At 45.1% G+C, this 13,205-nt stretch overlaps 1 protein-coding gene across 1 annotated transcript in view; it reads right to left on the bottom strand.

The window, feature by feature from the left end:
* The window catches only part of ank1b (ankyrin 1, erythrocytic b), a 174,607-nt gene that overhangs the window by 33,345 nt on the left and 128,057 nt on the right, over window positions 1-13,205 (bottom strand). The window contains exons 20-25 of the mRNA XM_063209998.1: window positions 11,576-11,674; window positions 8,084-8,182; window positions 6,736-6,828; window positions 6,239-6,311; window positions 4,374-4,394; window positions 975-1,098 (exon numbers count right to left, since the gene is read on the bottom strand). Coding sequence (XP_063066068.1) covers window positions 975-1,098; window positions 4,374-4,394; window positions 6,239-6,311; window positions 6,736-6,828; window positions 8,084-8,182; window positions 11,576-11,674 — 509 coding nt within the window. The remainder of the gene's footprint in view (window positions 1-974; window positions 1,099-4,373; window positions 4,395-6,238; window positions 6,312-6,735; window positions 6,829-8,083; window positions 8,183-11,575; window positions 11,675-13,205) is intronic.

The following is a 13,205-nucleotide window of genomic DNA, read 5'->3' as shown; positions in this document are numbered from 1 at the left end:
GGAGAAGGAAATGAAGAAAAATGTGAATTTAATGGGGAGCAAAAGGCAGGGCCAGCAGACTGGGCCGCACTGCATAAATGAGTTAATGTGATTGATAATGTGCCGTTTAAATTCTGAGCAGGGTCTCCCAATGGCCTGGAGCCACCAATTAGGCCAATAGAGGACAGGCAGGGAAGCCTTGTCATAGAGAAGACCCCTGATCTTCTTTCTATCTCTCAGAATGTGTAAGTGAGTGAGAGTGAGTGTGTGTGTGTGTGTGTGTGTGTGTGTGTGTGTGTGTGTGTGTGTGTGTGTGTGTGTGTGTGTGTGTGTGTGTGTGTGTGTGTGTGTGTGTGTGTGTGTGTGTGTGTGTGTGTGAGAGAGTGTGTGTGTGTGTGTGTGTGTGTGTGTGTGTGTGTGTGTGTGTGTGTGTGTGTGTGTGTGTGTGTGTGTGTGTGTGTGTGTGTGTGTGTGTGTGTGAGTGTGTGTGTGTGAGTGTGTGTGTGTGTGAGTGTGTGTGTGTGTGTGTGTGTGTGTGCTTGTTTGTGTGTGGGGGCGACACGTAAATGTGTGTGTGCATGTGTGTCAGTGTATCAAGTGAGATCTCTTTTTGTCTATGTTTGGCCTTCAATAATCTTTGTTAGTCTCATCTGCTACAGTGCCAGTTGTTGAGTGTCTTAAATGGTGCCAACCAAGGCCACCTGTGTCTTTGTGTCTCTCAGGGTCTTCTTGAGGAACAGTTTTTGGTGTGTGTGTGTGTGTGTGTGTGTGTGTGTGTGTGTGTGTGTGTGTGTGTGTGTGTGTGTGTGTGTGTGTGTGTGTGTGTGTGTGTGTGTGTGTGTGTGTGTGTGTGTGTAATGTTATTACGTGGTGCCCAGGCCACTCTCGAAGTCTCTCAGGGTCTTCTTGAGGAACAGTTTTTGTGTGTGTGTGTGTGTGTGTGTGTGTGTGTGTGTGTGTGTGTGTGTGTGTGTGTGTGTGTGTAATGTTATTACGTGGTGCCCAGGCCACTCTCGAAGTCTCGGAGGGTCTTCTTGGGGGACAGGAAGTCGTCATCTTGATCCTTCAGGTCGTCTAGTTTGAGACACCTGGCTCCATCCATACCTAATAGCTCATCACCTACACACACACACACACACACACACACACACACACACACACACACACACACACACACACACACACACACACACACACACAGATACATGCATGCATGCATGCACACCCACGCACACATGCACGCACACACACACACACACATGCATGCACAAACGCACACATGCATGCACATATATGCACATATATGAAAACACACACACACACACACACACACATACGCATATGCATATACGCATATGGACACACACACCCACACACACACACACACACACACACACACACACACACACACACACACACACACACGTACAAATATGCATACACACATATGCATACACAAACACATGTTTGCGCACGCAGACACACACACACACACACACACACACACACACACACACACACACACAGACACACACACATCAACGCACACGCACACACAAAGCATACTTAGTAACTCGTAACACATAATACACCCATAGTATGTCTGAAGTCGGAGAACAAACGCATGGTAGACAGGTTACACTGCTGTGAGTGGTCAGAGTATGCACATACAGTGCGGTAAACGGAGAAGAAAAAGAAGAAAGAAGCGAAGAGCCAAGGCAAGAAGAAAGAGTATGTATTATGTATGCAGCTGCTTCAATCGAAGAGATGTTTTAAGGCGGGGCAACAGATAGAACTTCTTGGACAATCCAATATGGCCGATATGCCTGGTCATTCCCAGTCAGACAGACAGACACACACACACACAATATACCCTACACACAGACACAGACACACAGGCACACAGGCACACAGACACAGACACACACTACTGTATGCACTGCACACACACACACTGACACACAAAAAAAACCACATACGCACACACACACACTATGCACTGTACACACACACACACACACACACGGTCACTTTACATACTGTACAAACACACAGACTCAGTACATACTGCACACATACTACACACACTGAGACACTTGCTGTTACAGAGCAGTTCAGGCAAAGGCGTCTGTCAGACACATTCCGAGGTACAGTACACAGCTGATGGAAGCCATGGAGGAAATGCAACATTTAGTCAGAGCAGATGGGACAAGACACACAGAGAGTTCTCAGGTCAGTGGCGCCGTTTTCAGGCCGGCCAAAACAGTGGGTGCATCCCAATATGTGACCTTGCCTCCTCCACTTGTGCTTGTCTCCTCGTCCCGCCTCCTGGCCCCTCCTCCGTGGAGAAAACGATAAAGTTTCCCAGCTGTCAGCCTCGCCACAACAACTTTTGAGGGACTGTTTTTCATTCACCATCCCAATTGCAAACGAGAAAAAGACTCTACAATGGAGCTTTTGCAAGATATTGAAATATAATGCTGTTGTCAGTGATGTCATCATGACGAGAAGCGAGTGGAGGAGGCAAGTGGAGGAGGCAAGGTCACATATTGGGATGCACCCAGTGTCAGTGCCAGTTCCCACACCACTTAGCTGCAATGGGGAACCAAATTGTTTACTCTACCTTGTGTAGCGCATATCAACTTGCTAACGTCTACATTTTCGTCATGTTTAGGTTAGAAAAATTATGTCTTTTCCGTTCCCCATCATTCAGATTTTTGGGATGAACGTGATAATTGGTTCGAGAAGGTGCGGAAACTGTCACCGACACTGGTTCTCCATCGGCCTGAAAATGCTATATGAGTGAGTACACGTCGATGTGTGTGTGTGTGTGTGTTTGTGTTTGTGTGTGTGTGTGTGTGTGTGTACGTATGTGTACTGTAAATTCTGTAAGTATGTCAGCTGCATGTATGTTCTGTATGTGTGTAGGCCCAAAAGGACCCAAAAGGACCCATGTTACTCCTCTATTTATTGAGTTGCACTGGTTACCGATCGCCGCCCGGATCAAGCACAAGGCATTGACCCTTGCCTACAAAACCATCACAGGAACGGCCCCAGCTTATCTGAAGGACCTACTAACGCCTTATGTTACTGGAAGAGAACTGCGCTCAGCCGTCTGGCTCTGCCATCCAGTCGCTCTAGGTACTCCCAGTCAAGATTGTTCTCCGTTGTGGTACCCAAGTGGTGGAACAGTCTCCCAGAGGCAGCAAGACTGAGCACATCTCTTGCAGCTTTCAAGAAACAACTAAAGACATTCCTCTTTCGAGAGAATCTACTAGACTAATGCTTGAACTGGCCTTGCCCCAGGGCAGACTCCTGACATGATGTTTAGTTTAGTTTAGTTTGTGAGTGTGTGTTTGTGTACTCGTTATTTACTCTTTATATATATATATAAAAAAATAATAATAATAAAAAAACCTAACCCCTCTTTGCAACTGCACTTGTTGTTCTGTATATCTCCTGTGCACTTTGTATTTGCTTGTGATGTTGGCTTGATTATGTCCTCTTTTGAAAGTCGCTTTGGTTATAAAGCGTCTGCCAAATGCAATGTAATGTAATAATGTAATGTAATGTGTAGGCGTGCTTGTATGCATGTGTGTGGACCTGTATGAGAAGAATTTTTTGTACGTCCCTATAGCTCAGTTGTACGTGTCTGTAGCTTGCTTCCATGAATGTGCCAAGCATAGTAGTTTTATATCTCTAACGATAATACATTGTGTCAACAAACGTCCATCCACTGCGTTAGTGACTCTGATGTGTGTTTACTGTCAGTGTGTGGGAGTGAGAGTAGAGTAGAATAGAGAGTGGGTTCATTATGAAGCGTTGACTGTAAGTAATCACAGGAGTGCAGGCCTGTTCCCTGGGGCAGGTTACTGCTGTCATAAACCATCACAATTACTCATCAGTGCAACTACACTCTGCTGGAGCAAGTCCCACTGTGTTAAACAGAGGAGAAATAAAACTATTTTATTTTTCTCCCCTCTCTCTCTCTCCCTTTTTAAAAAATAAAATAAAAAATTCTCAGGTTCAAATACTGTGTGGGAGGAAGCACTCCAGGCAGAGATAGTTCCACAGACAGATGTTACTGTTGGTAAAGGAAGGAAAAAAAGAAAGAAAAAATAAAAGAAAGAAAGAAAGAAAAAGACACACTGTGACCATTATGACAATGACATACAGTACACTGACTGACAGCTGTTGTCACAAAATACACACACTCATTGGACACAGAAGTTGGAAGAAACGTGAGAGAATATAGGAAGGAAGAGAGTCTGAAATCGAGAGAGATAGTCGGACACGATGGCTGAGCTTGAAATGGAGGCAACAGGTGTTAGCGGGAGCCACCCAAGACCCAAGAGACAAGATGTGCAGGGCAGGGGGAAAGGAGACCGTCCTACCTAATGTTAGCTGCGCCACGCCTGAAGGGAAGATAGAAAACAGGCGTTATTGGAGGACTACTAAAAGCTACACGTAACTGTACCGTACACACCCCCCGGCTGGCCCTAACCTTGGTCTGTCATCCTGAAGGGTCCAAGAGTGTCATAATAAACTGTCCGTTTTAGTCACTGTTTTGTTTGAGTAGTCAAATTTTTGGTTTGTTTCAGTTTTCAGTTTGTTTGTTTCAGTCAGTCCATTACGTGTGTTGGAAACTGGCCAGTTATTTTCAGTGTTTGCATGCCATGTTGCTTGGTCATCCCGTAGATATAGGTCTGTTGACCTTGCTTTGTTTTTTTTTTTAAAAGACAGAGGGTTTTTTTGCTGTAGATGTGATGAATATTCAGAGTTGAGGAAGACCTGCTTCAGAGAGCAAAAATCAATAGCATTCATTTGTTCCATTCCACTCATTCGCAAAACCCAGATGATTCATTCAATTCATCACAAGTCCATTCCTATAACATGTTGCAAAAACCACTTTAGTTAAAGCAACACTAAAGCCCTTTTCACCTACAGTCACACTACGGTAGTGTTTTTTAACCACTGTGCCGGGGGACACTAGTGGGCCGTGATCATCAGGTGTGCCATGGAAAATTACAGAATGACTGTTCATTGTAGGGAATAGACGTTTATTTTCAGTTGACATTTTCAATTGGTGGTGTGTCTTCGAATTTTGTCATTGAACAAGGTTTGCCTTGGCTCAAAAAAAGGTTGAAAACCACTACACAACGGGTTCAAAGCAGACTGTCTTATGTATCACTCCAACAATAACCAAGGTCATCATGACCTTGAACAGGAATGACCAACTTCGACACACTTGCATATCATAATTACTTTAGTGTGAGTGGTGTCCACCTTGTTACGAGTTGAAGAACCACTAAAATAATTTGACTAAAACATTATTCCAGGCTTAAAATACAGACTTAGTGTTGCTTTACTCGCATTCATCAAAGTAACACAGACAGGCACAAGACTGTTACTGTCTGACACCAGGTTAACCCAACTCTGGTTACGGTTTACATTTCTACTAACATGTATATATTATTTCATCAATTTCAGGAAATTAAACCAGTGTTGTTATTACAATGGATTACTATGACACTCTATGACAGCTTGTCACATTTCAATCTTTCTGTTCAGTTGATCAGAGGGATGAGTCTTCAGCTTGTCAGGTCTCTGTACCTGTGCCGGGAAGCATAGCTGGAGATGAGACGTCCTCACAGTGCTAGCACTAGCTAAAGTACATAAAGCTGCCACAGGCATGGCTACACCTCCCTTCAGGTAATCATACTGACAGCACAGCACAGCAGAGCACAGCAGAGGAGAGGTGGAAAGAGAGGGAGAGAGAGAGAGAGAGAGAGAGAGAGAGAGAGAGAGAGAGAGAGAGAGAGAGAGAGAGAGAGAGAGAGAGAGAGAGAGAGAGAGAGAGAGAGAGAGAGAGAGAGAGAGAGAGAGAGAGAGAGAGAGAGAGAGAGCGGGGCAGAGACAGAGACAGAAATAGATATTGAGATAGAGACAAAAAGACAGAAAAGCAGTGAGATAAAGCAGAGAGAGAGACAGCATGGGAGGAACAGAGGGTGAGAGATAGAGAGAGAGCAAGGCAGAGGCATATTGTATACGTATATAGAGAAAGAGAGAGTGAGTGAGTGAGTGAGTGAGAGAGAGAGAGAGCGAGAGAGAGCGAGAGAGAGAGAGAGAGAGAGAGAGAGAGAGAGAGAGAGAGAGAGAGAGAGAGAGAGAGAGAGAGAGAGAGAGAGAGAGAGAGAGAAAGAAAGAGAGAGAGAAAGAGAGAGCCCAACAAAAGAGGAGATGAGACATGACGGCTCACCCTCATCTTCTGACACATCCAGGATCTCGTCCACCGTCTCTGGGAAGCTCATGCGATGCTTCTCTGTTGTTATCTGGGAAAGAGGCAACAGAGCGTATATAAACAGAGGGAGAGAGAGAGAGAGAGAGAGAGAGAGAGAGAGAGAGAGAGAGAGAGAGAGAGAGAGAGATGGAAAGAGAAGAGAAAGAGAAGAGAAAGAGAAGGAGAAAGAAAGAGTGATAGAGAGAAATAAATGATGCAGAGCAAATTTGGTTCTGTACAAAGCTGCACATACACAACACATGTACACATGTACACACATACACACATACAGATGTACACACACACACACACACACACACACACACACACACACACACACACACACACACACACACACACACACACACACACACACACACACACACACACACACACACACACACACACACACACACACACACACACACACACACAAACACAGGCCGTGCAATACAAGGGCCCTGGGGGGCTCTCACCATGGACACCGACTCCTCCGTCACCAGTTTGAGCACGTCGATGACAGAGATGTAGCCCAGGCGCTTGGCAATGCCCAGGGGAGACGTCCCATTCTGACAGAGAGATAATAGCACACACATACATACGCACACACACACACACGCACACGCACACACACACACACACGCACACACATACACACACGTACGTACACACACACACACACACACACACACATACACACACACAAAGGCACGCACACACACACACACACACACACACACACACACACGTACGTACACACACACACACACACACATACACAACACACACGACTTGGCTTCCATTACTGATAACAACACATTGACACAGTAATGCTGAAGTTTTAGCAATGCTAACGGACAACCAGTTGACCAACCATGGAAATAACATAATATACTCCATTTCTACTCCTATCATTACCATACCTAAATACCCAGACATGAGATTCATTTCAAAACACTGAACATTCATGTGAATTCATAGAGAATTCATGTGGCACCCATTTACTATGCACATGGTAAGAATATTGCATGCACTTGGAGATTGAAATATCGATTTGTCTTATTTATCCGGTGTTTTGTTTTTAGAGTCTATTGGTATAGGTATTCTATTTGTATGGCTTGCTTATCTATGTAGCACCTACCAATGTACTGTATGTAACAAGAACTTCAAACGATTTGAGGCAAACAGGACAGAGGAAGAGCAAAGAGAGGAGGGCAGGGGAAATCAGAGGAAAAATAAGGTGAAGGACAGCTGGGCAGAGAAGCAGAACAGCAGTGGAAGAAAGGACAGAGGGAGGGAAGGATGGAGGGACGGAGGGAGGGACAGAGGAGGAAAGGAAAAAAATAGGATGAGGCGTGGATAGAAGGGAGAAGGATAGAGAAAGGAGGAAGAGAGTGAGTGGAGAATAAGGAAAGAGGAGGAGTAACCGCAGAGATACACCAGCGGCGACGCGATTCAAGCGACAGAGTGTAGCAGCAAGCGATACGAGAGATTGAGGAGACTAGAGTATGTCCGTACAGGCAGAAGGCAAAGCATTCAAGCATTCCCATTGGCTGTGGTCACTGACCTCTATACAGTCCTTGGCAGTCGCGGCTGGTCGCCGAACCGCGTCATAGATTTCAACGTCAAATAGTCGCGCTCGTCGCGCAAATCGCTCTAGTCTCCAGAATCGCTTTTGTCTCTCGACTCAATACAAAGTCAATTACTTCCGTCGCGCGACTCGCTCAGATCGCCGCTGGTGTATTTCTGCGGTAAGAGTTAGAGGAGAGAAGGAGAGAGGGAGGAGGGAGGATAGGAAAAGATGAGGAGGAGAGAGTTTCTTACTGAGGTGATTTCATTGGGCAGAGCTCCGTGCTTCAGCAGAAGTGTGACAATATCTGTGTGGCCCTGCTGTGCTGCCTGGTGCAGAGGAGTGTAGCCCACCTGAGGAGACAGAGAGGGAGAGAGAGAGAGAGAGAGAGAGAGAGAGAGAGAGAGAGAGAGAGAGAGAGAGCGGGGCAGAGACAGAGACAGAAATAGATATTGAGATAGAGACAAAAAGAGAGAGAGAGAGAGAGAGAGAGAGAGAGAGAGAGAGAGAGAGAGAGAGAGAGAGAGAGAGAGAGAGAGAGAGAGAGAGAGAGAGAGAGAGAGATGAAGTGGGTGAGAGAGGAAGGGCGAGAGAGAGAGGAAGGAAGGGAAAGAGGAAGAGACAGACAGAGAGAGAAAGCAGACAGGAGAGAAAGGGAGATAGAGAAAGAGACAGCGAGAGAAGACGTGAGGGAAAGTGGGAAGGAGACAGAGAGCGGACTCAGAAAAGAAAAAGAGATAGAGAGAGAGACAGCGAGAGAAGAAGGGAGGGAAAGAGGGAGAGAGAGTTAGAGAGCAGACGCAGGAGATAAAGATATATAGTAGAGAGGGGGGCAGAGAGAGGAGAGAGGAAGGAGAACAAGGACAGTATATTAAGCTGCAATGAATCATGTGGAATAACACTCACGACAGGATTTTTAAACAATGGCCTTGAGCTAGGAGGACAGTGGGGGAAAAGCCCACGGCGGGAACACACAGTCCTCAGTTTATCTCACCAGTGATATTCTGGGGAAATGATTTATTAGGTAAAATAGAAACAGTTATTACATTGTATGTTATTGACTTCAAAGGAGGAGTTTAAAGTCAATTTCCAGTCTATGTTCACACTTACAGTTGTGACAAAAACGCAGGGTTGGGCATCTCTGGTTCTGAAAGTAAAAACCTGCCGTACATTTGCTCCAAAAACTTCAATTACTTAGCTGTTCCTAATTACCACATCACTTCAGTCAGGTGCATGAGCTTACCAGTGGAATCACCTGTGTTTGGTGCATAGGCAAAAAGAATTTGTGGCAGGACAATATACATGGGTGCAACATGTTTGCTTTCCCCTGACTGCGCGAAACTACTGTAACTGCGCACAACTCAACCTCTGATTGTTGGAAACCGCTGTCGGTCAAAAAATTAGCGCACGTGGTTGGCTGCCAGCGTCTTGCCCCTCCTCACAACATCGTGTTTACAAACACTGTGAACCCATGTATACTTTTTCAATCCAGTTTGTGCACCCCTGCAAAACTGTAGCAACGGCAATGCCTTTTGACTTCACAGGCTCGTATACAGTGTATAGTGAATGCGACTCAGCACATCGTGACTGTGTCTATGTAAGCGTACTGTATGCAGTATACTGTAGCTAGGCTATGTTATTACGGTCTCCATGGTCACCGCCTCTCATGCACAGCTCAAGAAAGGGAAAAAAAATCTTGGACTCCAGGGAATGTAGAAAACTACTGAATAGAATTGCAGACAGTAGATGTGTGTGCGTGGGAGTGGGGGAAGGCTGCACATGGCTGTAGGAAAGAAAGATATGAATGACAAAAGAGGAAAAAAAGAGACAGAGAGAGAGAGAGAGAGAGAGAGAGAGAGAGAGAGAGAGAGAGAGAGAGAGAGAGAGAGAGAGAGAGAGCAGCAAGGAAGTGAATGACAGTTTCACAACTTTACATTTTTTCCCTCTAAAAGAAAGAGTGAGGTCTGTATTGTGAGTGAGAGTGAGTGAGTGGGCAGAGGCAAAGACACTAGAGACAAGACGGCTCGCTCACGTCATAAGAGCGTAGTACGGCATGGTTGCAAGCGGAGTCGCTTCGTGTTCTACTGTCAATACTGGCAGCATGGTACAGTGCAATGCCCCTACCGCCAGGGCTGGAGTGTGGAACAGGTCACAGGACACCGTCCATTTTTGACAGCTGTCATTAATTATCCCCCACAATTAACTCTGACTGACAGCTGTGGTTAATTTGGCCACACACAATGCACCCACAATGCAATTCACAGTCCAGACATCCGAAGTGATTTACGGAGTCGCAGTTTTTATCCATCCTGGCGTCTTACCCCACTAGCCATGCGCACGTGTCAGCAGACTACACCCCCGTACAACACTGTGGCCAATGCATTTTCCAGTCAGCAAAAGTTCTTCTCCAATCTACATTATTTCCTCAGAGGGACATGTGACTGGAACTAGGCAGGAGAAGGAGGAGGGCTCTCAGTGCTAAGAGCTCACTGGGAACTATCCAGGGTGCTGAAACGCCTGGCTAAGGAAAATCCTCTACTACGCACTGCATGTGTGAATGAATGGAGCTCCCTGTGCGTCAAATCCGGTCCGTCCGCCCCTTCTTTAGATAACTATGTACTGTTGGAGCGAGCTTTTAAAAAAAAATAAGAGTGGGATTATGGGATAAGCTAGTGGGCGTAGGTAACTCACAACACACTCCACTTGGGCCACAGTGGAGCTGCTGCCGTGATACACACGGGAGCTGAATGGAGCTGAGTAGAGACAAATGGAGGAGAGGAGATCTGAGTGGAGGCAAAGGAACAATAGAGGACAGCTAGGTCAGAAGAGAGGCAGAAGAGCAGAGAAATAAATAAAATGAGAGAGGGAGAGAAGGACAGAATAATGTACGGAGAGGAGTGGGGCTGTCAATGATGGCGTGAGGGGAGAAAATAGAGTCTAATTGGAGAAAATGGGGTTGAATGATGAAAGAGACTGTAGGTGAATTGGAGAAAACAGGGGTGAATGATAGAGAGAGGCGAACGAGAGGAAATACTGAATAGAGAGGAAAATTGGGGTGAATGATAGAGATTATCAGGTAAGGGTGAATGGGAGAAAATGGTGATGTTTGTTAGAGAGAGGGGGGAATGGTGTGGTTGGGGGAGGGGAATCCAGGTGATTTAGAGACGGAGGACTGAGACGTCTGGGCCTGAGACACAGTAAAAAACAGTGTTAATCCAACACTTGGGTTTACAAAAATATCCAGTTACGTGGAAACCTTAGAGAGTCTATGTAACATCTTCAACATCTTCCCAAACTTTACCATGACAAGGCCCCCATATACCAGTAGATTTCAGCCAAGGCCCCCATATTCCGTAGATTTCAGCCAAGCGCCCCCGACGTGCCACACTTTTTTTTCTGTTTACCACCTTTCACAAGTTGATGTAGTTTCTGCATCCTTAAATCCATGCAGCTAAAGTATCGTGTTATGTGGAAATGAGTTCATTTTAAAGACTCGAATAGAGGCCATGGTTCTTAAAATGGGAATATTGTTAAGTTAATCTATTACTTTTTTCCTTATACTTTTTCTTCCAACCTGCTGCAACCCTCTTAGTACACTCTCACGGCTCCCCAGGGGTCCCCCCGGCCTCCACTTTGAAAACCACTGTTCTAGAGATTGGGTCTCAGTGGACTCTTTAAGTGTTGAGTTAACAACAACACTGCCTTTTTTTGACTGTGGAGGTATGGGTCTGGGCTACAGTACTCACTCTGGTCTTGCTGTTGACTTGAGCTTGCTGCTGCAGTAGGAACTTCACCATCTTGATGTTGCCATAGTGGCAGGCCACGTGCAGCGGAGTGTAGCCCATCTGGTGGAAAAAGACACAGAGACAAAAGGGTTAAAATGGAGGAAAGGGGAGAGAGGTAAAGACTGGGCAGGACAGAGAGAGATTAAAGATAGACAAAATCCAAAAACATATGAAAGTCTTTAATATAACGTGGCAAATCTATTTAAAAACGCATGGGAATACTGTACATAGTGTGGCCATGTTGACATTCGTTTTTTTGCCAAATCTGTCAGAAAATAAAATACAGAAAAGGAGAAGAAAGAGAAAGGGTGGGGAAGGTAGAGAGAGACAGTTTTGAGGAAGAGCGTTTTTTTTTTTTTTTTTCAAAGTGCAATTGGTTCAATACAATTGATATAGAAGAGCCACACTCTCGGCTGAAATTCTTGTTTTTATTTAGTGAAGTGTTTCTAAATGGAGTCTCTAGAGCCCCACCCCCATCAGAGCCCTTGAGGAGAGTAGAGAACGATATAATAGGCCTACCGTTGAGGTGCATTCCTCTATTTTATTGTTTGTATTAAGGGGGCGTTGGCAGGCTTATGATGAGATCAAGGTGACGTTGGTAGGCAATATGATGAGGTTAAGGGGGCTTTTTTTTCCCCGAAAAAAGGTTGAGAACCACTGATGCAGTGGGATAGCATGGCACACAAACAGATGATGCAGATGTTGTAAATGCTAAAGACAGCTTAGGTTGAAACATTTATCTGTGTGTCATGCTATGTGACTCTTATTTATTTTTTATTTTTTAAATTTATTATTATTATCATTTTACCCTATGTTTTATCTTAATGTTTTACATGTTCTTTGACTCTAATATAATTCCTTCTTCCTTCCATGTTTCCTTTTTTAATCTTGTGAAGCACATTGAGTTGCACCTGTGTATGAAATACGCTATACAAATAAACTTGCCTTGCCTTAAATTAAAATACAAGAATTGTAGTAAACAGTACATCTTTCCGATAAGAGAAAGAAATAAAACAGACAAAACAAGGCAATGGATTCACATGAGGCAACCCTGGCATATGGTGGATGCTGTTCTCTAGCAGTGGAGCTCTGCCTTGTCACATTAACATATCTCATTAAAAGAAATGCAGGTGATTTACAGGTGTGTGTGTGTGTGTGTGTGTGTGTGTGTGTGTGTGTGTGTGTGTGTGTGTGTGTGTGTGTGTGTGTGTGTGTGTGTGTGTGTGTGTGTGTGTGTGTGTGTGTGTGTGTGTGTGTGTGTGTGTGTGTCTGTGTGTGTGTGTGAGAGAGAGAGAGCGAGAGAGAGGCGAGGCAAGACAGTGTGCGAAACAGACCAATTAACCTGAAGCTTATCAAGCAATGGCTGTGTGAGTAAGAGTGATGTAAGAGCCAGTGGCTGCTGTGGGTGATGAGGTTTTGGCTCTGAGGCCTAGTGTCTATTTGCACATTATTGATTTCAACATAAAAGAGGGTCTGGCATGGGGGAGGCTCTTGGCTTCAACTGATGTGTTTCATTCTGTGTGTGTGTGTGTGTGTGTGTGTGTGTGTGTGTGTGTGTGTGTGTGTGTGTGTGTGTGTGTGTGTGTGTGTG

This window comes from Engraulis encrasicolus, chromosome 11 (genome assembly GCF_034702125.1).
Source record: "Engraulis encrasicolus isolate BLACKSEA-1 chromosome 11, IST_EnEncr_1.0, whole genome shotgun sequence".
Lineage (NCBI taxonomy): Eukaryota > Metazoa > Chordata > Actinopteri > Clupeiformes > Engraulidae > Engraulis > Engraulis encrasicolus.
This window is presented reverse-complemented; position numbering and strand designations above follow the sequence as displayed.